The sequence below is a fragment of the Carettochelys insculpta genome, chromosome 1 (genome assembly GCF_033958435.1).
Source record: "Carettochelys insculpta isolate YL-2023 chromosome 1, ASM3395843v1, whole genome shotgun sequence".
NCBI lineage: Eukaryota > Metazoa > Chordata > Testudines > Carettochelyidae > Carettochelys > Carettochelys insculpta.
Window position 1 is genome coordinate 259,248,082 of NC_134137.1, and position 25,362 is coordinate 259,273,443.

The window sequence follows — 25,362 nt, forward strand, 5'->3', positions numbered from 1 at the left end:
TGTATTGCACATGCTGGCACTACTCTCCCTCTCCTCTCTACCCTGCCCCCAACTGGTTTTTAAAAAGCTATTCAGGAAATAGTGAGTGAGTGGCTCCCCACCCCCAGAGTGGAAGGCACAAAGGTAGTTTCTAGCAGAGCTGCACTGGTTGCCTCCAGCCCTTGCTCACTGAAAAGCTCTGAAGGCAGATCTCCTACGGCCTGATCTCCAAAGCTCAGGAATGATTTGTCCTAAGGAGCTAGTGGGTGCAGCTGAAGAATCCTTCTCCAACTAGCAAGATGCTAAGACTTGTTTGCGATATGTATGCAGAAGCTTGCCTCCACGTGTGTCATGCTTCTGGCTGATGGTTACCACTCAGAAACAAGGATTAGAGCGGGATGAGTTACAAGCACTGCTCTCTTCTGCAGACCCTGTGCTCGACGACTCAACAGGACACAAACACCAAGTTCAAATACAATGACATTTTATTGTGGACACTGTAGTATTATCTGAGCAAAGGAGCAGTCACAACACCTGGGCCCTGCTCAGGCAAAGCCATCTGAAGCCTCAGTCAGTCACATTCCTTCCCTCAGATTTAAACAGGTCAACTGAGAAACAAGCGGAGGGGCAGGTCAACAGCTGGCATACATTAATACCACTAGCACTTCTAAATGCTCCCATGCTGTACCTCCCTCAAGTTCCATCTAAACAGAGCCTCCTGGAGAAGAAGAAGAAGAAGTCTCTCGTGCATGTGAAGTCAGAGTTGGGTGGACAGCTGGGGGACAAAAAGAATTCTGCCTTCCTTCTTTGAAATTCAGTGTTCCCAGTTTTAGGTCATCAGTCAGCCTTAGATGCTGTTGCGACTTCTGCTTCTTTATCCTCATTTTCTTGGCTTGGTGGTTCCACGGAACCTGCAGACCCCTTACCTGAGGGGATGAAGGGACCCACAATCCAGGACAGAGGTGCGTTCTGCATCATGTAAGCCATCAGCTCATCCACATATTCCTGGGCCCTGCTCACCATCTCCCGGCTCTGGGTCAGGAGGCTGCTGGAGAGATCCTGGAAGGAACCAACGCTTGAGAAGGAGGCACGGAGCTCTTCCATGTTGCGATACACCTGCTGCACCTTATCTTGAAGGCTGGTGGGGAGGCCTTGAATGCTGGATACTAGCACCTGGCAGGCATCCTGCAGCTGCTGGAGAATGCTGCGGGACATGGCCAGAGTCTCAGACTCCATCTGGTGGAGAAACAAACCCAAGGTTTACGTTCACCACAGACACACAAAGATGGGACTTGCTGCTACCTCTTCTGGAGATTTCCTCATGCTGGAAGCTGTGCTGAAAAGGATAGCAGGGACAGAAACCAGGAGCTCTTTCATGGAAAGAGCGTTGGCTTTAGCCATTCTTTCCATAGAAAGGGAAGCTATTTGGCTTTTAGGACTCAGGAAGCCTGTATTACCATTGTTTGCAGCCTGTGACACTAAGACATAAGCTGCATGGAACAGAGTTCGATGAGAGAGCGCCTAGGGATCTCCTAATCAGTTACATGACTAAAGGTTGGAAGGCTATGCTGAGGTTAAGGGAGGGCAACACTTACAGCTACCCTACCAAGAAGGGAAGGGAAGCCCCTTGGACACAGCATTCACGACTGACCAATATGAGATGTATTCAAGGAACACTTATGTGCAACCCTGTTTTCCCCTCAAGGTAGGTGGTCACCAGGTATCTGTCGTCTGGTTGAGGAGCTCAGCAGCTACCTTGCAAGGCCCAAAACACTTTTCAGCCTCCGAGCAGAAGGGTAGAGCTATGGACATACCCTTGTCTCTTCCAAGTCTGTGATCTCACTGCCTTTTGGCTGCTTTTGACTCCAGTTCAGCCACATCTCCTGGAACTTCTCCCGGGCATCTTGGAGCCTCACACCTTCTTTGATGTATTCAATCTAGAAAGGGATTGAATAAATCTCTCAGTTCCTCTAGCTCTACTGCTTGAGGACACAACTTCAACCTGCAGACATTTTATGTTCTATAAGTCTATCACGCCCTGGTCCGCACAGGATGAAGTGGAAGAGTTCCCTGGCCTGAAAGGCAGGGGAGTAGGGCAAAGGAGTCCAAGCCCCCAGCAACTCTATTTGCCCAGGCACTGGGCTAGAGTTTACTAGTAGACCGCCTCCTGAAGCGGAGCGAGTCCTTACCAGTCCGATGACCTGACGAAGCTGGGACAGAGCCTCATTGATGCTTTGGCTGGTATGCCTCATCTTGTCTAGGGAATAGCGGTAGGCGCGCTGGCGGAGTTTGGCCGACAGGGAACCCAAACGCACAAAGTAGCTGCGATGCTCTGGCGCTTGTGCTGAAGACGCTGGAGTCCCTTCCATGGATTCAGCAAGTTCAGCTGAAGGCAAGAAGAATCTGAGGGTAAGAGCTTGGGAAAGGACGACAAGCTATACTCAACTGCCCAATGCTACCCCAAATTCTTGGCGGAATAGCCCTTCAAAAAGCCACGAGACCAACCTCTGCCTTTAAGGCAGCTAATAACTGACCCCAAACAAAGAGGGCTAGGACTGTTTCTGCACACTTGACATGGACTCCAAGAAGTAGTCCTAAGTCATGCCCATAGTACCTTCGAGCACCACCCTTTCCCCCCCACTTGCTCACATCATTTTCAATGGGCATGTAGCCAGGAACTCCCTTGGCCAAGAACGTTACACATGAAAATGCTGCCCATCTGTCAGCCAGTGCAGGCTGAGAGGCTTCTCAGTCTTGTCCAGACAAGTTGGGACCAAAGGGAGTGTTACTTTGCTCTTTGAAACCATAGCCCTGTCCTTTGTGTTCTCACCCAGTTCCTCCTCCGTCATGGGAAGGTAGTGATCCAAGAGCTCTTCTGACTTCCCCAGCACTGCTTCCATTCCGCTCATGGCCAGTTGGCCCATTCTGGATTCTGCTACTGTGCTCATGCTGTCCGTCACTGCTGACTTGGTGGCCTTCAGCCCATCCTGCACAGCCTCCTTCGTCATGTCTACCACTCTGCTCATGGCCTCCTTGACATCTGTCAGTCTGGAGGAGACCGACTCCTGTGTGTCAGGCACAGCCTGGAGAGAAGGGTGAAGCAAGACATTACTGACCAGACATTCAGGGCAATAAACCACATTGGCCCAGGGAGTCGAGTCACTGGAGGATGTTTACCACTTGTCCATCTAGACATTAAGAACTCCCTACCTTGCTAGGGTGACCTTATTCCTCCCCCACACCCAGCCTTACGGAACACGGCCATTTTACAAGATGCCCTAATTGGAGTCTGAATGTGAGTGAACTGCCTCGAGTCCTGGCCCGAGGTCAGGAATTGTCCCTTGTTCAGCCCAAGAGGTCATCAACTCTTCAGTAGAAGATCTGCAGCTCGCTATCAGGCCTTAGACACCTGCCTCCACCTTCAGTGGCGTTCGTAAAATATTGCTCAACATGTCATTGTGGGGACAGACTTACCATCTCAGCAGTCTGCTGAGGAGTTGGTAGAGTCTCCTCCACCTTCTCTACTTCAGCAACAGCCTTAGTCCCTGTTGAGAGACAGCATATTTCCATCTGGTTTTTTGGGTTTTGCCACTGCATGAGGTAGAGCATCTGGCTCATCTCTAATGACACCCCTTGGTCTTCCAAGCATTCAGGCTGCCATAGAGTGAATGCAAGCGTCGGTGTACGGCAACTATGACACCATCTAGAGCCTCACTGGGCATGGGGAAGGAAGGGACAAGCCCCTCATTTACTTAATGCAAACACCTTGTGGGAGAGGGTCTCTCTCCTGCAGGTTAGGGTTTCCTTCCACTTACCCAGGCAAGATTGTTACCACTAGCAGCAAAATGTTCCTGCGCCCCCATGCTTACTGCACAATTCTTAACCCTCTACTTCCCAGGCTCCTTCTTCATGCAAGAGGTTTTTTTGGGTTTGTATGCAGTAGAGCTGGACTACATGGAAGGATTTCACTCCATATAGTCTTACAGCTTGTAGGATTTTGACCTCATCTTAGTAGCCGCCTAGTACCTTTTGAAGGGCATTCACAAAGCCTCAACTGCAACAGTCGGTTAATTGTTTCCTTCATGCGTATGACATAGCTGGTCACATCAGGCAATAGCTCAACAAGCAGCTCAGAGCCATTTTTAAACTGTTGGCAGTTTTGTTGGCCCACAGGTACTAAGTAGAGGAGGCTGAAACAGCCTGACTGAAAGAGGTTAGAGCATCCCTTGTTGTACAGGGATCTGCTCATTTTTCAGTTGGATCTCCTGCAAAGATTATTGCTCTTGAAAGAAAGTTAGCTGAGCCCGAATCTTTACTTCCTGGCCACAATGAAGGCAACTGCAGGTTCAGCAACAGTCAGTGTCAACAAACCCCTTCCTTATCCTCTAGGTGGATATTTACATCCCTGGGCTTCTGTACCTTTCTACACTACCATCATGCCCACCTCTAATATTGCAGGCCTACATTTCTTAAGCACCTATGGTCAAGTTGTCACACACACACACACACACACAGCTCTGCAGAGACTTCACTCACCCTGAGGTTCAAATACAGGGGGAACTGACTCGGGGCTGCCGACTGCAACGTTGCTTATGGATGTCGCTCCCTTCTCTGCCAGGTCACACAGAGACTTGACGTAGGGATGGCTCTCCTTGGTGGAGGCATAGGCAGTTGCAGCCAAATCACAGGCAGCATTCACTAGCGGTAGACTGGTCACCCTCTTCAAGACAGTCTAGGGAGGCAAGGAGGAAAATGAGCAAGTCAGAAGCAAGGCTGGAGCTTGGAGCCACTCATTACTTTTCAACTGTTATCCCCGAGTCCAAAGGATTCTCTAATGGTGCAAGAGGCTACAGAGCTAGCACACCTAACAGCTACGTCTCACTTGAGAGAAATGAGCCCGATCAGAAAGGTCACTGGACAGGGAGGGGAGAAGTGGTTTTAAATAGGGTAAGCCAGACATCTTTTGTCTTTGTCAACTGAACCAGTGATGCCTAAGAGGCAATACCTACCTGCTGTTCCTCCTCCCCATGCTCCAGGGATGCCATCTTTGTATCCTTGCCATTGGAATCCATAGTGGAATTAGATATGCCTGAAGAGAGAGAAGCTTACTTTGCAAGTTGTAACCCTTCCTAAGGGAGATACAGCCCTTCAAAGGGAAGAAGATGGTTCTACTCCAGAGAATGGCCAATTGGTAGCCCCAGCAGCTTAACAAGTGGCTGGTATCTAGCACTTACTCTGTAAAAAGCAGTGGAGCCAAAAATTTTACTATATAGATAAGAAAGCGCTCCTCCTTTCTGTCACATAAGAGTCACCAGAAAAAAAAAAAAAAAAGGTCTCATTTTTATAAGCCCTTTGAAGGCTGTAGATTCTATTGGTTCTAAGTTGCTTTTAAGTGCATGAAAAGCACATGAGTCTGTCACAGGAGAGAAAGGGCTTAAGACCAACTCCTTCACAATATAAGCACAGCACACAGGCAAAGCCAAACATTTCTTAGGAGCATAAACAAAAAGACATGACCAAGGAAGGGTAAAAACAAAAAAGAAAGACAGGAAACCCCCTTCAAAACCTTATTCCCAAGCACAACCCCCAACCTACCCAAGACTCCAAACACTGCCTTACTTTTCTTCCCCTCTGGCAAGATTTTATACACTCCTGGTGATGTCATTATGAGGGAGTGGTGAAATAATGAGGACTGACAGTTTAGGGAGCCAGTGAAAGAAAGCTTTCACTTCCTTGACCAATAAGAGAATGCAAATCCCTTGGGGACTGCAAAGTTTGGGCCTGAGTTCTTCACCATATGTGATTCCAATTATTCCCCCGGGTCTTCTGCTGTCGTCCAGCTGAATTCATTGATACCACTGCTGTCTTGAAACAGTTGCTAGTTAGTATAGATCAAATGTTCTAAAGAACTTCTGTGACAAAAAGCTATTGACCTTCATTGCAATTGACCATGGGAAAAGAGAGAGACAAGGGAAAATATTGAAACTGAACTTCTGGCTTTGTTTTGAAAAATCTCGAAAAAAGAAAAAAATATATAAACCTTCTCTGGTGGTAAGGTTGCAGAGATCCAGATGCCTGCTTCCTCTGCACGTTGCTCATAGCTTGAAAGTGAAAACTGGCCCACTCTAGCAAAGAGTGGCATTCTACAGACTTGTATTTTTCCAAAGGGTTAGGACACTAGCCTCGGATTTGAGCTGCTGCTGTCAATTCCATCCTCTCCCACAGAGCTTCTGTGTGACCTTGACCAAGTTGCTTAGCTTCTCAGTGCCTCAGTTTCCCCTCTGACCAGTGGGGATGATAGAGCTACTGTATCTCATAGAAGTGTAGTGAGGTGCTCAGATACTCTGGCAATCAGGACCATATAAGCACCTTAGAGAAGGATACATTTTGTTAGGGAACAAAAGTTGGGTCGGGTAACTGGCATAGCCCTTCCTCACTCCTCTTTCAGCCCCAATTCAGAAAAAAGAAGCGGAACAAGTTCCCTTTCTGTGATGGGCGAGAGACAAGAGTTTTAATTAATCCCTTTGTAACATCACCCACTGTGTGTTGAAGTAAATGACTAAACAAGATACAAGGCAATTGAGAAGCCAGCCTGTATTATGCACGTGCCCTAGGACATACTCTGAAGATCTACGTCTTCTTCCCTCATGACTGCCCATTCTCTGCCCATCTCGAGTGGGGAAGGCAGTAGCAGCCCTTCCACTGCCTACTATCCCATCAGCTACAGAACACGTCTCCCTGCTCAGCCATTCTGCTGATCCCAAAGTTGCCCTTCATGACCTGTCTGCTGTCCCATTTTGGCGAGGCTTAGTCTAGACAGGTTTTGGAAGGAATCTAAATGTGGCAAATGAAGCATGGAGCATTTCTATGGTACAGTAAACGTCTTGCATGTTGTCCTGAAATTTGTTCTTTACTAATCAGTAGGATGAGGTGGATGGTCATCGGGGGCAGGGGAAACATGTGAATCAGGGCAATAATGCAATGCTTTGGAACTTCAAGAAGGAAATTAATATTGTGAAGGTGCAATTTTTAAAACATCTCTTGAGGGGGTAGACAGCCACAACCGCTATTGTTTCATCCAAAAACTGCTCCCCCATGCAGAACCATCGCTGCCACTCTCTTTGATGTTTCCAGTGCCAATCCAGCCTTGCTGGGTTTTGTTCCCCCTGATCATTGAGGAGCATCTGTTGAAATTGTATTCCAGTGATACTCACTGGTCCAGGAGCCAAACAAGCAACCAGTGTTATGCAAAGGAGCCACCATCATTTGAATTAATTATTGCATGTATTATAGTACTACATTGAGTTTTATACTATCTATGTCATTCACCTCATCAAAAAGTTAATAGCTTAGTGCAAATTGATCATTTAAGCGGTCAATAAAAGACATCCTGATGGATTAATGATTAAATCACAGAATTTTCCTATCATCTTCTCGAGACATGTCACATATGATGCATTCAATAGACACTTATACCTTGTGAGGGTCTGTCTGAGTATCATAGCTATATACTATCTCGAAGAGGCCAAAATAAACAAGAAGTCTTCAAAATTTGACTCTTTCCGCTATTAATAGCAGTTTATGCACCCCTAAGGAATCCTGTAAGCAGGGCAGCCAGCAGATTTCAGCGGGCCCTGGGCGGGTGGGAGAGGCGTCTCTGAGCATCTGCAAGAGGTGGAACCCTGCACAAAGCAACAGGGCTGAGGACTAGCCTACCCAAGCCAGCCCTTCAGCAGTGTGTGCCACCCAGGGCTCTGGGTGCTACCTTTGCAGCTGTAGCCTCTATAGTGGCCAAGCACCATGGGGCCTTTTAAATTGCCAGGCCCCAGGACATCTGTCTTCTTTGTCCCCACTCAACGAGCCCATCTGCAAACTTCATAAATCTCCGGCCTCGTCTACTTTGGCTGGCATCACTGTCAGCCCCGGTGCCAGGGCTGCTGTGTTTCCAAGTGGCTGGCAGTGTAAGGTGCTTGACCTCTGCTCTGCCCCAAGCCCTGCCCCCACCTTGCCTCCACCTGCCCGTGCCCCATGCCACCCCTCCGCTGAACACTCACCAGCTGGACATCTCCCCTCCCCCACGGCTGTCCTACATCAGGGGAAGGTCCCACTGCTAACTTTCTAATGCACTAAGCCGAATACCTCTGCTGCACTCCCTGCCCCTCTCCTTCCCACGGGCGCTGTGCGTGCCCCGCCCCTTCCCCAAGGCCTTGCGTCTGGGTAACTCCATTGCATTTCCCTCCACTCTTCACTCTCCCTCAACCTCACTCACATTCACTGCGCTGGGGTGGGGGACTCAGGTGTGTAAGGGGAGCTCTGCCCAGGGATGCAGGCTACAGGAGGAGCCAGAAATGAGCGGTTCCGTGTGCAGGAGAAGGCTCCTGGGACAGGGAGTTGGTCTGGGAGGGGCAGGAAGGCTCCTCCTGGCTCTGGCCAGGGATAAGGGTTTGGGTGCAGGAGAGGACTGGGGGCCGGGGCAGAGAGTTGTGAGGCAGAGGATGGGAGGTGCGGGCTCTGTGAAGGAGGTTGGGCGCAGAGAGGATTCTAGGCTGGGGTAGAAGATTCAGAGTCCTGACAGTACGGACTACAGCTCCCATGTTATCGTTTTAGGGGAAAAGGCAATATGCCAAATTTTGGAGACTACAAAGTAAGACGCATACGCGTTCCCACACACTGACCCCAATCCTGCTAACATGGGTCTCGCTACCAGACGAAGGCTCAAGCCAGTTAGATTTGGTCTGAGTGGGGAAGCTAGAATCTGTCACTCCTGACTCCAATGCTATGAGGCTTTTGCTTGGCAGGATGAATCCAAAGCTTTGACAAGAGCTCACCTTTTATAAGACTTGCTTTTGGCAGGAGTTTGGATTTTGCTGCATCATGTTTTAACTAGTCACTTTGCAACATAATCACTTTGCAATGTAGGTTAATCTGGAGATCATTTTACATCCGTCTGCTGACACCTTCTACACGCGCCGTGCGCTATTTCAATGTTCAAATCGAAGTTAAGCGGCGAGACGTCGAAATCGCTGTTCCCATCAGAAGACGGGAACAGCGTCCTCCTTCGACGTTCAACGTCAAAGTAGGGTGTGGGTAGACGATCCGCGTCCCCTTACTTCGAAATAGCGGTGTCCTCCATGGCAGCAATCAGCTGAGGGGTTGAGACGTGCTGGCCAGCCCCTGCAGGGCTCTATGATCTCTGCACTCAGCGGTTCTTAAAGCCGCAGGGACCTGGAAAGCCCGTAGCAGGAAGCTGGCGGCAAGCGTGCATGCAGCAGCCCTGCCACGAGGTCCCTGCACAGCCAGAGGGACACCATCATGGCGGCCAGCCAGCCACCCGAGCACACCCAGAGCTCCCCTTCCGGGCCATCCCAGGGCTCCCAGGCCTCCAGGCGGCCGGGTAGGAAGCGGGGCCCCCCCTCCTGAACTGACCCTGAACTCCGAGACCTGCTGGGGCTCTGGGGTGAGGAGGAGGTTCTTCACGTCATGGGGAGCAAGCGGCGGAATGCGGAGGCGTTCGCCCGGCTGGCTGAGGGCCTGGCTGCCCGGGCTCACCCTGCCCGCACTCCTGACCATGTCAGGAGTAAAGTCAAGGAGTTGCGGCAGGGTTACGCCAAGGCCCAGGATTCAGCCAGCTGGTCTGGGGCTGCCCCCGCTGCTTGCCCCTATTACTGGGAGCTCAGGGCTATCCTGGGCCCCCGGTGCACCTCCTCCCCCCCAGCCACCCTTGACACCATGGCCGACGAGCCCCAGCTACCCTCGGAGACAGGGTCGGGTCCAGAGGCCAGCCCTGCCCCCCCCACGCCTAGAGCCGGGACCCTCCGCCCCAGCCACCGAGTGGTCCAGCGAGGAGCAGGAGCTGGTGCTGGACGTCCCGTCCCGCAGCTCCAGCCGCGTGTCTGCTGCATGGGGATCTCTGAAGTCTGGCAGTGCACTGTCAGGTACGTACCCCACAGGGCGCAGACCCCCTGAGCATGGGGCAGGGGCACCACTTGACTGGGGGTCCCACACATCCCCACAACACCGCAGTCTGACATGGCCCAGGCAATCCACAGCACAGGGATGGTGCCACAGCCACCAGTGCAAAGCAGCACCTCCACCCATGGACAGCGCCGTGCCCTACCCCCCAGTGGGAGGAGAGAGGGGCGGACCACTGGAGGGGACCGCCCACAGGATCACTGCACGCACCAATGGGGGATGGATGCGGGGGGACACAGGCCCTTGGGGGGATGGGGTGTGGGCCATGGGTCAAGGCTGGGTACTCACGGCCTCCCATCCCCCCTATTTCTGCAGCCGCACCATCCGTGGTCCCCAACGGCCCTCCCAGACCACCGGAGCACCACCTCCCGGGGTCACCACCTGCCCCAGTACGGGCCCACCGCCGCCGAGGACACCGCCGCACCACCACCACCTATGTCCCGGAGGTGGCTGCAGCCCTACAGCGCCAGGCGGACCTCATGGAGCAGAGGCTCCAATTCGAGGAGCGGCAGGCTGCCTGGCGCCGGGAGGGCTGGCGGGAATTTATGGCCACATTCAACCGGGTGGCCAATGCGTTTGAGGAGCTGGTGGCCAGTCTTCCTCCCCCTGATGTCATCCGTGCTGCCCTCCCCGCCACCCTGCCTGCTGCTTCCTGCCTGCTGTGCCACCTGCTGTCCCGCGCGATGTCCCGCCTGCTGCCCCACCCACCAGCTCCTCAGAGCAAGAGCCACCCGGGACTGAGGACCCGCCTCGGCCATACCTCCCCGTGCTCCCGGCCCACAGCCGGCCTCGCCTGGGACCCCGGCTGACAGGGGGACTGGCCAGCCGAATGCAGCGGGGCTCGCGCCCGTCCACTCCCGCCCCAGAATGATGGGCGGATGTGGCGTGCCCACATCTCCCCCTTGTACAGAGTTGTCCCCACCCCTGTATATAGTTATTTATAGTTGACCCCCCCCGTAATAGTTTGTAGAGATGTCCCAATTGTATATAGTTATTATTTTCATTGAATCTGTTTTATTTTTGCTAATATTATTTATATGCCAAAAAGAGGCGACATTTTTGTTCTTGTAAAAATAATGATAGTTTTATTTTTCCAAACACCTGTGTCCCACGTGCTTTTGGTGAAGTTGAGGTGTGGGTGCTGGGGCGGGCTGCAGGGACGGCTGGGGGGGTCACTCACTGGGCCCCCTGGTCAAAGTACTCCCTTAGGGCCTCCCGGACCCGGACCCTGTCCTGGTGGGCCTGGCGGCTCGGGGCGGCGGCTGGCTGGCTGGGGGTAGGCTGTTGCAGCCTCCTGTGCCCAGCCCTGCACGAAGGCCTCCCTCTTGCTTTCCACCAGCTTGTGGAGTGTGCAGCAGGCCCCCACAACCTGGGGGATGTTTGGGAGGCCCAGGTCTGGGTGTGCCAGGAGGCAACGCCAGCGGCTTTTCAGGCGCCCGAACGCTCGCTCGACCACTTGTCGGGCGTGGTTGAGTCGGGCGTTGTAGCGGTCCTGGCTATCAGAGAGATGGCCTGTATGGGGCCGCATAAGCCAGGGCTGGAGGGGGTATGCCGCATCCTCCATAAGGCAGAGGGGTACGGTGGTAGTATCCCCCAGAGAGAGATCCCTCTGGGGGCTGTAGGTCCCCGCCTGCAGTCGGTGGCATAGTCCCAAATTCCAGAAAACGCGAGCGTTGTGGGTAGAGCCAGGCCAGCCCACGTAGATGTCCTGGAAGCGGCGACGGCTGTCGACCATGGCCTGAAGGACCACAGAGTGGTCGCCCTTCCTGTTGACGTAGCAGCCACCACTGTGGCCTGGGGCGCAGATGGGGAAGCGGGTCCCATCAAGGGCTCCAAAGAGTTGGGGAATCCCATGGCGGCAAATCCCTTGACGGCCGCGTCCAGGTCCCCAACTCGGGTTACCCTCTTCAGCAGCAGGGCGTTGAGTGCACGCACCACCTGTGGGGAGGGAACATGAGTGCCTGTGAGGGTTTGCAGAGTGTGACCGCCTTCACCCAGGCCCCTCTCCTCAGCCCCCCTAACCCAGGCCCCCCTCCGCAGCAGGGAGTTCAGCCCCAGGCATCCTTTCCTCCATGAGGACAGCCCCGACAGTGGCTTTTCCCACTCCAAACAGCTGTCCCATGGAGCGGTAGCTGTCTGGAGTGGCCAGCTTCCAGTCAGCTATTGTGACCCTCTTCTCGACGGGGAGGGTGCGCCGCATCCGGGTGGCGTGGTGCCTGAGTGCGGGGGTGGGCCACTGGCAGAGCTCCAGGAAGGTCTGCCGGCTCATGCGGAAGTTCCGCAGACACTGCTCACCATTCCGTTCCCCCATAACCAGGTGCTCCCACCACTTGGTGCTTATTTTTAATTAAGGATGGGGGGAGGGCGGGGGGATCAGGTTAATAGTAGAGGTGCTATTAAGGGCAGGTTACACATGCACCAGAAATTTTGCAAGGTTCATCAATCTCTGGGCTAGCCTCCTTTGGCTGGCACAGCTGTCATTTCGGGACGCCATGCTCCTAAAAGCATCAGCGGTAGGGGTGCTTGAGCCCTGCTGCTTTGTTACCCAGCCCCATTTCACTCCCTCCCCTGAGTACACTCCAGTCTTGTTCCTCCCACTCCCTGCAGGCCACTGAACACTGAGCTGAAGCAGGGAGGAAAGCTGCTCTCTTTCTTACTGCACAAAACCTAATGCCCCTGCTCTGCTTCCTTCCCTGTCCCTGGAGTCTCACGCCCCCCTAGCTCTCCCTCTCCCATACTTTGCTCACCTTTACCAGGCTGGATACTGGAGCAGTAGGACATGAGCTGCAGGAAAGCGCTCCCACTAGGGCCAGAAATGAGGGGTTAAGGGAGTGGAAAAGGGCTCTGGGCTGAGGCAGGGGGGTGTGGTATAGGGAGGAATAGAGGTGGGGGCTCAGGTAGCAAACTCCCAGCCCCACTAACTACAATTCCAAGATGCTGCTGCAAGGATCCTGTGGCCTGTAAGCCTGAGTAGGTTGTACGCTGCCTGCCTCTCCACCCAGAAGCACTGGCCCTGGAGCTCCCCTTGCTTGCTCTTCCTGGCCCATGGGGGTTTTGGGGAATGGGCAAGTGTACAGAGACCCCTGTGCCTAGGGCCACAGGCCTGCTGCTGCCTTCCAGAGCGAGGTAGAGCCTGTTGCAGCTGGGAGACCCCGCTCTCTATCTCAATAGCTGACCACAAGTGTAAGGGTCCCTTTTTGATGAAGAAGCAGCCAAGCAATGAGTTCGGTATACCTCCAGCACCCTTTTTCTGTGAGCACTGCAGCCCCCCTACAACTACAGCACATGCACATCTAGCAGTAGAAGCAGCCTTTCCCCCCACAGCTTGTTTCGGGGGGGGGGGTGGGGAACCCACAGTAGTGTATTTCACCAGAAGCACTTGCATTTCTCCTCATTGCTTTCACTAGACATTCACACTGGCCTTGGCCCTTAGGGTTTTGCACATACCAGTTCATTTATCCATCTGTAGCAGGCACTGTTCAGGAGATTGCCAAGGTTCAATTTAGAATGATCAACATTGGCATGTGTGTGGTTTTTTTTGTTTTTGGTTTTTTTTAAAAGAAAACTATGAAGAAAAAACCAGCCCCCCCTGCACGAACAGGGTTCAGGCACTAAGTCACAGAGAAGTCACTACTACTACTACCAGCAAGTAGATCAGTCATTTCTTCCCAAGAACTCTCCAGCAAAGCATCACTTTACCCACATGCAGACACTTGCAAATGGGACCACTCTAAATGGTGCCCTCATTCAAATGTGGAGATTGTATCCTCATGCTACCTTCAGCACATGCACTACCCCTGCCCAGCCTGTCTCCTCTGTAGTCACTGCTCTATCATCAATAACTAAAGCTCTTATGGCATCTGTGCTATTACATGCAGTTAGAAATAAACTAACCCACATACCGGAGCATAATGTTTCCCACACCTTGCAATACTAGTGGACTATTGAGTACTATGATCCAAGAAACTGCACCACACTGTTAACAGTGCCTGTCATCTTTACTGTTTGCACATACAGCTGGGGTGGGGCTACCCATGCAGCTTGGATGTGGATGACTTTTAGGTCCTTGGGATTCCAAAAAGCCCATGCCATGCTCGAGCTGCTTGTCTTGCATATGCTGGCACTACTCTCCCTCTCCTCTCTCCCCTGCCCCCAACTTGTTTTTTAAAAAAAAGCTCTTCAGAAAATAGTGAGTGACTCCCCCCCCTGCCCCAGAGTGGAAGGCACAAAGGTAGGTTCTAGCAGAGCTGCACTGGTTGCCTCCAGCCCTTGCTCACTGAGAAGAAGATCTGAAGGCAGATCTCCTACGGCCTGATCTCCAAAGCTCAGGAATGGTTTGTCCTAAGGAGCTAGTGGTTGCAGCTGAAGAATCCTTCTCCAACTAGCCAGATGCTAAGACTTGTTTACGATATGTATGCAGAAGCTTGCCTCCATGTCTGTCATGCTTCTGGCTGATGGTTACCACTCAGAAACAAGGATTATAGCAGCGCTTGTACCTCATCCTGCTCTCTACTGCAGACCCTGTGCTCGACGACTCAACAGGACACAAACACCAAGTTCAAATACAATGACATTTTATTGTGGACACTGTAGTATTATCTGAGCAAAGGAGCAGTCACAACACCTGGGCCCTGCTCAGGCAAAGCCATCTGAAGCCTCAGTTAGTCACATTCTTTCCCTCAGATTTAAACAGGTCAACCAAGAAACAAGCGGAGGGGCAGGTCAGCAGCTGGAGTACATTAATACCGCTAGCACTTGTAAATGCTCCCATTCTGTACCTCCCTCAAGTTCCATCTAAACAGAGCCTCCTGGAGAAGAAGAAGTCTCTCGTGCCTGTGAAGTCAAAGGTGGGTGGACAGCTGGGGGACAAAAAGAATTCTGCCTTCCTTCTTTGAAATTCAGTCTTCCCAGCTTTAGGTCCTCAGTCAGCCTTAGATGCTGTTGTGACTTCTGCTTCTTTATCCTCATTTTCTTGGCTTGGTGGTTCCATGGAACCTGCAGACCCCTTACCTGAGGGGATGAAGGGACCCACAATCCAGGACAGAGGTGCGTTCTGCATCATGTAAGCCATCAGCTCATCCACATATTCCTGGGCCCTGCTCACCATCTCCCGGCTCTGGGTCAGGAGGCTGCTGGAGAGATCCTGGAAGGAACCCACACTTGAGAAGGAGGCACGGAGCTCTTCCATGTTGCGATACACCTGCTGCACCTTATCCTGAAGGCTGGTGGGGAGGCCTTGAATGCTGGATACTAGCACCTGGCAGGCATCCTGCAGCTGCTGGAGAATGCTGCGGGACATGGCCAGAGTCTCAGACTCCATCTGGTGGAGAAACAAACCCAAGGTTTACGTTCACCACAGACACACAAAGATGGGCCTTGCTGCTACCTCTTCTGGAGATTTCCTCGTGCTGGAAGCTGTGCTGAAAAGGATAGCAGGGACAGAAACCAGGAGCTCTTTCATGGAAAGAGCATTGGCTTTAGCCATTCTTTCCATAGAAAGGGAAGCTATTTGGCTTTTAGGACTCAGGAAGCCTGTATTACCATTGTTTGCAGCCTGTGACAATGAGAGACATAAGCTGCATGGAACAGAGCTCGATGAGGGGAGAGCCTAGGGATCTCCTAATCAGTTACATGACTCAAGGTTTGAAGGCTATGCTGAGGTTAAGGGAGGGCAACACTTACAGCTACCCTACCAAGAAGGGAAGGGAAGCCCCTTGGACACAGCATTCACGAGTGACCAATTTGAGATATATTCGAGGAACACTAGTGTGCAACCCTCTTTTCCCTCAAGGTAGCAGGTCACCAGGTATCTGTTTGGTTGAGGAGCTCAGCAGCTACCTTCAAAGGCCCAAAACACTTTTCAGCCTCCGAGCGGAAGGGCAAAGCGATGGACATACCCCTGTCTCTTCCAAGTCTGTGATCTCACTGCCTTTTGGCTGCTTTTGACTCCAGTTCAGCCACATCTCCTGGAACTTCTCCCGGGCATCTTGGAGCCTCACACCTTCTTTGATGTATTCAATCTAGAAAGGGATTGAATAAATCTCTCAGTTCCTCTAGCTCTACTGCTTGAGGACACAATTTCAACCTGCAGACATTTTATGTTCTATAAGCCTATCACGCCCTGGTCCACACAGGATGAAGCGGAAGAGTTGCCTGGCCTGAAAGGCAGGGGAGTAGGGCAAAGGAGTCCAAGCCACCAGCAACTCTATTTGCCCAGGCACTGGGCTAGAGTTTACTAGTAGACCGCCTCCTGAAGCGGAGCAAGTCCTTACCAGTCCGATGACCTGACGAAGCTGGGACAGAGCCTCATTGATGCTTTGGCTGGTATGCCTCATCTTGTCTAGGGAATAGCGGTAGGCGCGCTGGCGGAGTTTGGCCGACAGGGAACCCAAACGCACAAAGTAGCTGCGATGCTCCGGCGCTTGTGCTGAAGACGCTGGAGTCCCTTCCATGGATTCAGCAAGTTCAGCTGAAGGGAAGAAGAATCTGAGGGTAAGAGCTTGGGAAAGGAGGACAAGCTATACTCAACTGCCCAATGCTACCCCAAATTCTTGGCGGAATAGCCCTTCAAGAAGCCACGAGATCAACCTCTGCCTTTAAGGCGGCTAATAACTGACCCCAAACCAAGAGGGCTAGGACTGTTTCTGCACACTTGAAAGGGACTCCAAGAAGTAGTCCTAATTCATGCCCATAGTACCTTCGAGCACCACCCTTTCCCCACTTGCTCACATCATTTTGAATGGGCGTGTAGCCAGGAACTCCCTTGGCCAAGAACGTTACACATGAAAATGCTGCCCCCTCTGTCAGCCAGTGCAGGCTGAGAGGCTTCTCAGTCTTGTCCAGACAAGTTTGGACCAAAGGGAGTGTTACTTGGCTCTTTGAACCCATAGCCCTGTCCTTTGTGTTCTGACCCAGTTCCTCCTCCGTCATGGGAAGGTAGTGATCCAAGAGCTCTTCTGACTTCCCCAGCACTGCTTCCATTCCGCTCATGGCAAGTTGGCCCATTCTGGATTCTGCTACTGTGCTCATGCTGTCCGTCACTGCTGACTTGGTGGCCTTCATCCCATCCTGCACAGCCTCCTTCGTCATGTCTACCACTCTGCTCATGGTCTCCTTGACATCTGTCAGTCTGGAGGAGACCGACTCCTGTGTGTCAGGCACAGCCTGGAGAGAAGGGTCAAGCAAGGCATTACTGACCAGACATTCAGGGCAATAAACCACATTGGCCCAGGGAGTCGAGTCACTGGAGGATGTTTACCACTTGTCAATCTAGACAAGAAGAACTCCCTACCTTGCTAGGGTGACCATATTCCTCCCCCACACCCAGCCTTATGGAACATGGCCATTTTACAAGATGCCCTATTGGAGTCTGAATGTGAGTCACAGGCAGCATTCACTAGTAGTAGACTGGTCACCCTCTTCAAGACAGTCTAGGGAGGCAAGGAGGAAAATGAGCAAGTCAGAAGCAAGACTGTAGCTTGGAGCCACTCATGACTTTTCAACTGTTATCCCCGAGTCAAAAGGATTCTGTAATGGTGCAAGAGGCTACAGAGCTAGCACACCTAACAGCTAGGTCTCACTTGAGAGAGATGAGCCTGATGAGAAAGGTCACTGGACAGGGAGGGGAGAAGTGGTTTTAAATAGGGTAAGCCAGACATCTTTTGTCTTTGTCAACTGAACCAGTGATGCCTAAGAGGCAATACCTACCTGCTGTTCCTCCTCCCCATGCTCCAGGGATGCCATCTTTGTATCCTTGCCATTGGAATCCATAGTGGAATTAGATATGCCTGAAGAGAGAGAAGCTTACTTTGCAAGTTGTAACCCTTCCTAAGGGAGCTACAGCCCTTCAAAGGGAAGAAGATGGTTCTACTCCAGAGAACGGCCAATTAGTAGCTCCAGCAGCTTAACAAGTGGCTGGTATCTAGAACTTACTCTGTAAAAAGCAGTGGAGCCCAAAATTTTACTATATAGATAAGAAAATGCTCCTCCTTTCTGTCACATAAGAGTCACCAGAAAAAAAGTCTCAATTTTATAAGCCCTTCGAAGGCTGTAGATTCTATTGGTTCTAAGTTGCTTTTAAGTGCATGAAAAGCACATCAGTCTGTCACAGGAGAGAAAGGGCTTAAGACCAACTCCTTCACAATATAAGCACAGCACACAGGCACAGCCAAACATTTCTTAGGAGCATAACCAAAAAGACATGACAAAGGAAGAGTAAAAACAAAAAAGAAAGACAGAAAACCCCCTTCAAAACCTTATTCCCAAGCACAACCCCCAACCTACCCAAGACTCCAAACACTGCCTTACTTTTCTTCCCCTCTGGCAAGATTTTATACACTCCTGGTGATGTCATAATGAGGGAGTGGTGAAATAATGAGGACTGACAGTGTAGGGAGCCAGTGAAAGAAAGCTTCCACTTCCTTGACCAATAAGAGAATGCAAATCCCTTGGGGACTGCAAAGTTTGGGCCTGAGTTCTTCACCATATGTGATTCCAATTATTCCCCCGGGTCTTCTGCTGTCGTCCAGCTGAATTCACTGATACCACTGCTGTCTTGAAACCGTTGCTAGTTAGTATAGGTAAAATGTTCTAAAGAACTTCTGTGACAAAAAGCTATTGACCTTCATTGCAATTGACCATGGGAAAAGAGAGAGACAAGGGAAAATATTGAAACTGAACTTCTGGCTTTGTTTTGAAAAATCTTGAAAAAAGAAAAAAATATATAAACCTTCTGTGGTGGTAAGGTTGCAGAGATCCAGATACCTGCCTCCTCTACACGTTGCTCATAGCTTCAAAGTAAACACTGGCCCACTGTAGCAAAGAGTGGCATTCTACAGACACGTATTTTTTTCCAAAGGGTTAGGACACTAGCCTAGGATTTGAGCTGCTGTCAATTCCATCCTCTTTCACAGAGCTTCTGTGTGACCTTGACCAAGTTGCTTAGCTTCTCAGTGCCTCAGTTTCCCCTGGGGGGTGTTTGGGAGGCCCAGTTCTAGGCGTGCCAGGAGGCAACGCCAGCGGCCTTTCAGGCGCGCGAAGGCTCGCTCGACTCCTTGTTGGGCGTGGTTGAGTCGGGCGTTGTAGCGGTCCTTGCTATCAGAGAGGTGGCATGTATAGGGCCGCGTAAGCCAGGGCTGGAGGGGGTATGCCGCGTCCCCCACAAGGCAGAGGAGTACAGTGGTGGTATCCCCCAGAGGGATCTCCCTCTGGGGGATGTAGGTCCCCGCCTGCAGTCAGTGGCATAGTCCCGAATTCCGGAAAACGCGGGTGTTGTGGGTAGAGCCAGGCCAGCCCACGTAGATGTCCTGGAAGCGGCCACGGCCTGAAGGACCACAGAGTGGTAGCCCTTCCGGTTGACGTAGCAGCCACCACTGTGGTCTGGGGCGCGGATGGGGATGTGGGTCCCATCAAGGGCTCCAAAGCAGTTGGGGAATCCCATGGCGGCAAATGTCTTGACGGCCGCGTGCAGGTCCCCAGCTCGGATGACCCTCTTCAGCACCAGGGCATTGAGTGCATGCACCACCTGTGGGGAGGGAACATGAGTGCCTGTGAGGGTTTGCAGAGTGTGACCGCCTTCACCCAGGCCCCTCTCTCCCAGGCCCCTCTCCTCAGCCCCCCTCACCCAGGCCCCCCTCCGCAGGAGGGAGTTCAGCCCCAGGCATCCTTACCTCCATGAGGACAGCCCCGACTGTGACTTTTCCCACTCCAGACAGCTGTCCCATGGAGCAATAGCTGTCTGGAGCGGCCAGCTTCCAGACAGCCACTGCGACCCTCTTCTCGACGGGGAGGGTGCGCCGCATCCGGGTGTCGTGGTGCCTGAGTGCAGGGGTGAGCCACTGGCAGTGCTCCAGGAAGGTCTGCCGGCTCATGCGGAAGGTCCGCAGCCACTGCTCATCATTCCATTCCCCCGTAACCAGGTGCTCCCACCACTCGGTGTGGGAGGGGTAGCTCCAGAGTCGGCGGGGCACACGGCGCGGGAGGGTGAGGAGGGCCCGATGGTCGGGGGTGTCTCCTAGTGCTCCTGGGGAGGGCTTGCATTCCAGAAGCTGCTGGGCGGCTGCCTGGGCAGCATCTAGAAGGGCGCCTGCTCCGCGGGAAGTGACTTGTAGGGCTTCCAGCTCCTGCTGGACGTCCATGTCTGCGGGCTCGAGGTCTGCGAGGCTTGTATCACCAACGCAGGGCTGCTCGTGCGGTGCAGGCCGAGTGTGTCTGGGAGGGGCCCTTTAAGGGAGCGGCTTGCAGCTGCCCCGGAAGGGCTAGTGTGCTCTGTGACCCGGTCCGCGGGCTTTCCTGGCCCCTTCTTTCGAAAGAGGGGACTTGTGTGTGTGGACGCTCCGCGTTTCCTTCCGGGGCAGCTCTTTTCGGTGTTCTCCGGGGCTACTTCAACGTTGAACGTCGAAGTTGTCAGCCCTGGAGGACGTATAGACGATAACCGTCGAAGTAGCCTACTTCAACGTTGTGTCCCAGTAGAGATGTAGCCCAGGAAAAGGAGGCTGGCCAAGGGAGGGGCCTGTGACGGTGGGACCAACTTCCGTTCCGCCCTCTGATCACGAATCTGAGCAGAGTTCCTCTGGGCATCGTGCACCAGGCTCCACTCCAGCCCCTGTTTTTCTTTTTAGTTGTCCCCCGAGTTTATTTGGGGCCCATGTATTTTAGTGGATCCTTCCTCTTGAGGAGGACCTTTTAGTCATGGCTGGGCTCTGCCCGCACGCTCCCTGGTCCCCGATAGGAGCACGGGGCTCGGTCAGCTCAGATGGGTGGCTCTGGAGGCTCAGGCGGGCAGGCAGGCAGCTGGCACGGGACTTGGCCAGCTGGGGCTGCACCAGGGTCCCACAAGGGGCCAAGAACAACTATTTGAGCTTATTTTTAATTTTAAATATTTTTATATCAAGTTTCTGTGTTCATTTCAAATTCCAAGTTGGATTTTTTTTAAAGCCGGGGGCTGGAAGGTGGGAAAGGACAACTGGGGGGACATGAGGGTTTCTCAAAAATCAAAAGGGGAGCGTGGGGCCAAAAAGTTTGGGAACCACCGTTTTAAGGGAAGGGTGTGAGAAAAGAGTGTTTATCCCTCTGTGTCCCCTTCATTGCTCTCCCTCCAGGTTTCAACTGGGAGAGGAAAAAGTGGTGATACAGTCTCAGGCCCTGCTAACAGGCCAAGCTCCGCCTGCGTGAGATGCTCCTGATAGCAGACTGTGCAGGTGTTCGGAGCAGGCGCACGCATGCTCTGCTGGGTTCTTTGGGATTAGGTCCCTCCCAGGAGGTTCAGCCGCACCACATGACCACAGAAAGATGGCAGCACAATAGCCACATGCCTGGAGCCCAGTCATGTGATTAGGTCAATGTCAGCTGCCATTTCAAAATAAGCTTTTTCTATTTTTTTTTTTGGTCCAATGGGGCTGCAAGGAAAAGCTTGAAAACATCCATTGAATGCCAGGGATTTGGTGATGGCTGCCTGTGCTGTCACCCAGACTCCAGCAGCGGGCAATGCAGCATCCATAGCAGGAGAGGTAACCGGCTCTTGTTGGCCCTGATGTGCGCCCACCCATTCACCCTCCCTCACTTTAATAGGGAAAAGGCTGGCTGGGCTCAATGGGATCGGTGGCATACGGCCGTTGACCCCCAAAGCTCAGATTGTGGTCGGTGAATGGGAAGAGTTCCCAAATCCCACCCCCCCTCACCAGGAAAATGAGAAGCCGCTCCTAGTACATTACATAGATCGGTAATCCTTCCTCTCTCTTCTTGCTATTTATCAGCAGCGATGATATAGGATAAACCTAGACTTTTCTATAGCCATCACTTGGCATCACTTAGCTGAATAGGGCACCTCACACCTCCCCGAGCTACTGAGTCAGGGCCTCTGCAGAAGCGGGCAGCTGCTTATGTGTCTGTTTTTAATGCTCTTATGTTTCCAAGTTTTTTTTCTGATAATATTGCATCATAGTTTTGTCCATGGCACCGTCTCCATGAGCATCAGAAGATCGGACACTCCTGATAATGGAAAAACTCACAGAAACGTTAAGATGTCTGGATGGGACAACCCAGGCTCCCTGGCTGCTTGCTATTGTGGGGTGGGGGCTTCCCAGAATGGGTCCTACAAGTCGTCTTTTGTTCTATAATTGACAAAGCACATGGCTTTCTTTCCTTTTTTTTTTATGCCAGGTCTGAAGTTTTCTCATTACTATGAGGCAACCTGAAGATGTGGTTTCAGAGCTGTGTACAGAACGAGGTGTTTCCCCTTCTTGAAACTTTACCCTTTTAATGTGATTCACAATTGGAAAACATCTTGGCTGATGTAGTGCCTTCCTTAACCAGGGACAGGGGCTGCATTTACTTAACACCTAACTTCAGCACGCTAGCTCAAGCCATCTTCTCTCGTACTGTAGCTCGCGGAGCCTAGGTAACAAGTTGACCACCTAATATCATGATGAAGACATTGCCCCTCACTTGCGTTCGGAATGCAGCTGAGTTTACGCTGGGCTTTCTGATATCTGGCATGTCCAGGACTGGACAGGTGCTGGATTGCCAAATTGCCTGGGACCGCTGGCTGTCACCACCACGTGCTCCTGCCACTTCACCACCCCCACGCTCCTCCTGCTTTTTCACCACCACACATCTCCAGCTTCACCCCTGTAGCACTCCCCAACTCCAGCCCCCGCACACCCCAGCTCAACTCCACCCCTGGCTCCTCTGCACCCTAACCCACCCCAATCTTAATCCTCCTTTCCCCCTCCCACAGCCCCTACCCAAGCCCCCTGACTCATGCAAACTTTGAGGGACCCAAGGGTTATGTCAAAGGCAACCCACGCATATCTTGGGAGACTACTGCATGCCACACCATCAAATTTTGTAGCATTAGCTCTTTAAATGGGACTATTTTTGCCAGAGGGCAGACCACCAGGATTTCTGGACCACCAGAGGCTGGATCAAGGGAACTTACTGAATTTAGCTCTATGGGTCCAATGTAAACTCAGCCACCATTCCTAGTCAAGTCAGATGTTCATCTGTTCCCTCACAGGAGACGGGTAAGGAACTGGTAATGCTTATTTTTAATTAAAGCTGGGGGAGAGAGAGAGAGGGGTCAGGTTAATAGTAGAGGTGCTATTAAGGGCAGGTTACGCATGCACCAGAAATTTGCAAGGTTCATCGATCTCTGGGCTAGCCTCCTTTGGCTGGCACAGCTGTCATTTTGGGATGCCATGCTCCTAAAAGCGTCAGCGGTAGGAGTGCTTGAGCCTTGCTGCTTTCTTACCCAGCCCCATTTCACTCCCTCCCCTGAGCACACTCCAGTCTTGTTCCTCCCACTTCCTGCAGGCCACTGAACACTGAGCTGAAGCAGGGAGGAAAGCTGCTCTCTTTCTTACTGCACAAAACCTAATGCCCCTGCCCTGCTTCCTTCCCTGTGCCTAGAGGCTCACGCCCCCTAGCTCTCTCCCTCTCCTATACTTTCCTCACCTTTACCAGACTGGATACTGGAGCAGTAGGACATGAGCTGCAGGAAAGCGCTCCCACTAAGGTCAGAAATTAAGGGTTCAGGGAGTGGAAAAGAGCTCTGGGCTGAGGCACAGGGGTGTGGTATTGGGAGGAATAGAGGTGGGGGCTCAGGTAGGGGACTCCCAGCCCCACTAATTACACTTCCCTGAAGAGGCTGCAAGGACCCTGTGGCCTGTAAGCCTGAGTAGGCTGTATGCTGCCTGCCTCTCCACCCAGAAGCACTGGCCCTGGAGCTTCCCTTGGTTGCTCTTCCTGGCCCACGGGAGTTTTGGGGAATGGGCAAGTGTACAGAGGCCCCTGTGCCTAGGGCCACAGGCCTGCTGCTCCCTTCCAGGAGCCATTTAGAGCTAGGTAGAGCCTGTTGCAGCTGGGAGACCCCGCTCTACATTTCAATAGCTGACCATAAGTGTAATGGTCCCTTTTGGATCAAATGGTTGATGAAGTAGCAGCCAAGCACTGAGTTCAGTATACCCCCAGCACCCTTTGTCTGTGAGCACTGCAGCCCCCCTACAACTAGGGCACATGCACATCTAGCAGTAGAAGTAGCCTTTCCCCACATAGCATATTTCAGCAAAATGCTTGTCTTTTTCCTCATTGCCTTCACTAGACATTCACACTGACCTTTGCCCTTGGGCTTCTGCAAATACCAGTTCATTTATCCATCTGAAGCAGGCACTGTTTAGGAGATTCCCCACGTTCAATTTAGAATGGCCAAGGTTGGCACGTGTGGGTTCTCTTTTTTTTTTTTTTTTAAAAAGAAACCTATAAATTAAAAGCCAGCCCGCCCGCACTAACAGGGTTTAGGCACTAAGTCACAGAGAAGTCACTACTACTACTACGATGTACATCACTCATCACTCCCCAAGAACTCTCCAGCAAAGCATCACTTTACCCACATGCGGACACTTGCAAATGGGACCACTCTCAATGGTGCCCTCATTCAAATGTGGAGATCCGTGCCCTCATGCTTACCTTCCACAGCTGCGCTACCCCTGCCCAGCCTGTCTCCCCTATAATCACTGCTGTATCATCAATAACTAAACCTCTTATGGCATCTGTGCTATTCCATAAATTAGAAATAAACTAACCCCCATACTGGAGCATAAGATTTCCCACACCTTCTAATACTAGTGGAAAATTGAGTACTGTAATCCAAGAACCTGCACCCGCGTGTTAACATTGCCTGTCATCTTTACTGTTTGCACATACAGCTGGGGTGGGGCTACCTACGCAGCTTTGATGTGGATGACTTTTAGGTCCTTGGGATTCCAAAAAGCCCATGCCATGCTAGAGCTGCTTGTATTGCACATGCTGGCACTACTCTCCCTCTCCTCTCTCCAACTTGTTTTTAAAAACAAAGCTGTTCAGAAAATAGCTAGTGACTCCCCACCCCCAGAGTGGAAGGCACAAAGGTAGGTTCTAGCAGAGCTGCACTGGTTGCCTCCAGCCCTTGCTCACTGAGAAGATCTGAAGGCAGATCTCCTACGGCCTGATCTCCAAAGCTCAGGAATGATTTGTCCTAAGGAGCTAGTGGTTGCAGCTGAAGAATCCTTCTCCAACTAGCCAGATGCTAAGACTTGTTTACGATATGTATGCAGAAGCTTGCCTCCATGTCTGTCATGCTTCTGGCTGATGGTTACCACTCAGGAACAAGGATTATAGCAGTGCTTGTACCTCATCCTGCTCTCTACTGCAGACGCTGTGCTCGACGACTCAACAGGACACAAACACCAAGTTCAAATACAATGACATTTTATTGTGGACACTGTAGTATTATCTGAGCAAAGGAGCAGTCACAACACCTGGGCCCTGCTCAGGCAAAGCCATCTGAAGCCTCAGTTAGTCACATTCCTTCCCTCAGATTTAAACAGGTCAACCAAGAAACAAGCGGAGGGGCAGGTCAACAGCTGGAGTACATTA

General features: G+C 52.0%; 2 protein-coding genes across 2 annotated transcripts; both read right to left on the minus strand.

Annotated features, from left to right (window-relative positions):
* Window positions 1-816: 816 nt before the first annotated feature.
* On the minus strand, window positions 817-5,051 carry LOC142007191 (perilipin-3-like). The gene is made up of 8 exons (XM_074983751.1): window positions 4,989-5,051; window positions 4,516-4,711; window positions 4,381-4,392; window positions 3,454-3,524; window positions 2,810-3,062; window positions 2,169-2,365; window positions 1,794-1,916; window positions 817-1,215 (listed from the first exon to the last, which is right to left on the minus strand). Exons 1-8 carry the CDS (start codon window positions 5,049-5,051, stop codon window positions 817-819), a joined length of 1,314 nt encoding a protein of 437 aa, XP_074839852.1.
* A 9,821-nt stretch (window positions 5,052-14,872) lies between these two features.
* Window positions 14,873-17,721, minus strand: LOC142016045 (perilipin-3-like). The gene is made up of 6 exons (XM_075000154.1): window positions 17,659-17,721; window positions 16,863-17,115; window positions 16,224-16,420; window positions 15,849-15,971; window positions 15,161-15,271; window positions 14,873-15,094 (listed from the first exon to the last, which is right to left on the minus strand). Exons 1-6 carry the CDS (start codon window positions 17,719-17,721, stop codon window positions 14,873-14,875), a joined length of 969 nt encoding a protein of 322 aa, XP_074856255.1.
* Between the last annotated feature and the right edge of the window lie 7,641 nt (window positions 17,722-25,362).

Excerpts from the sequence above, each read along its gene's own strand:
- LOC142007191 (XM_074983751.1), bottom strand. The coding sequence starts at position 5,051 with ATGGATTCCAATGGCAAGGATACAAAGATGGCATCCCTGGAGCATGGG. Across the intron at positions 4,712-4,988 it reads ATGGGGAGGAGGAACAGCAG|ACTGTCTTGAAGAGGGTGAC; the intron begins GTAGGTATTGCC and ends TTGCCTCCCTAG. Across the intron at positions 3,063-3,453 it reads CTCAGCAGACTGCTGAGATG|GCTGTGCCTGACACACAGGA; the intron begins GTAAGTCTGTCC and ends CCTTCTCTCCAG.
- LOC142016045 (XM_075000154.1), bottom strand. The coding sequence starts at position 17,721 with ATGGATTCCAATGGCAAGGATACAAAGATGGCATCCCTGGAGCATGGG. Across the intron at positions 16,421-16,862 it reads CATGACGGAGGAGGAACTGG|CTGAACTTGCTGAATCCATG; the intron begins GTCAGAACACAA and ends TCTTCCCTTCAG. Across the intron at positions 15,095-15,160 it reads CCACCAGCCTTCAGGATAAG|GATCTCTCCAGCAGCCTCCT; the intron begins GTGCAGCAGGTG and ends GGTTCCTTCCAG.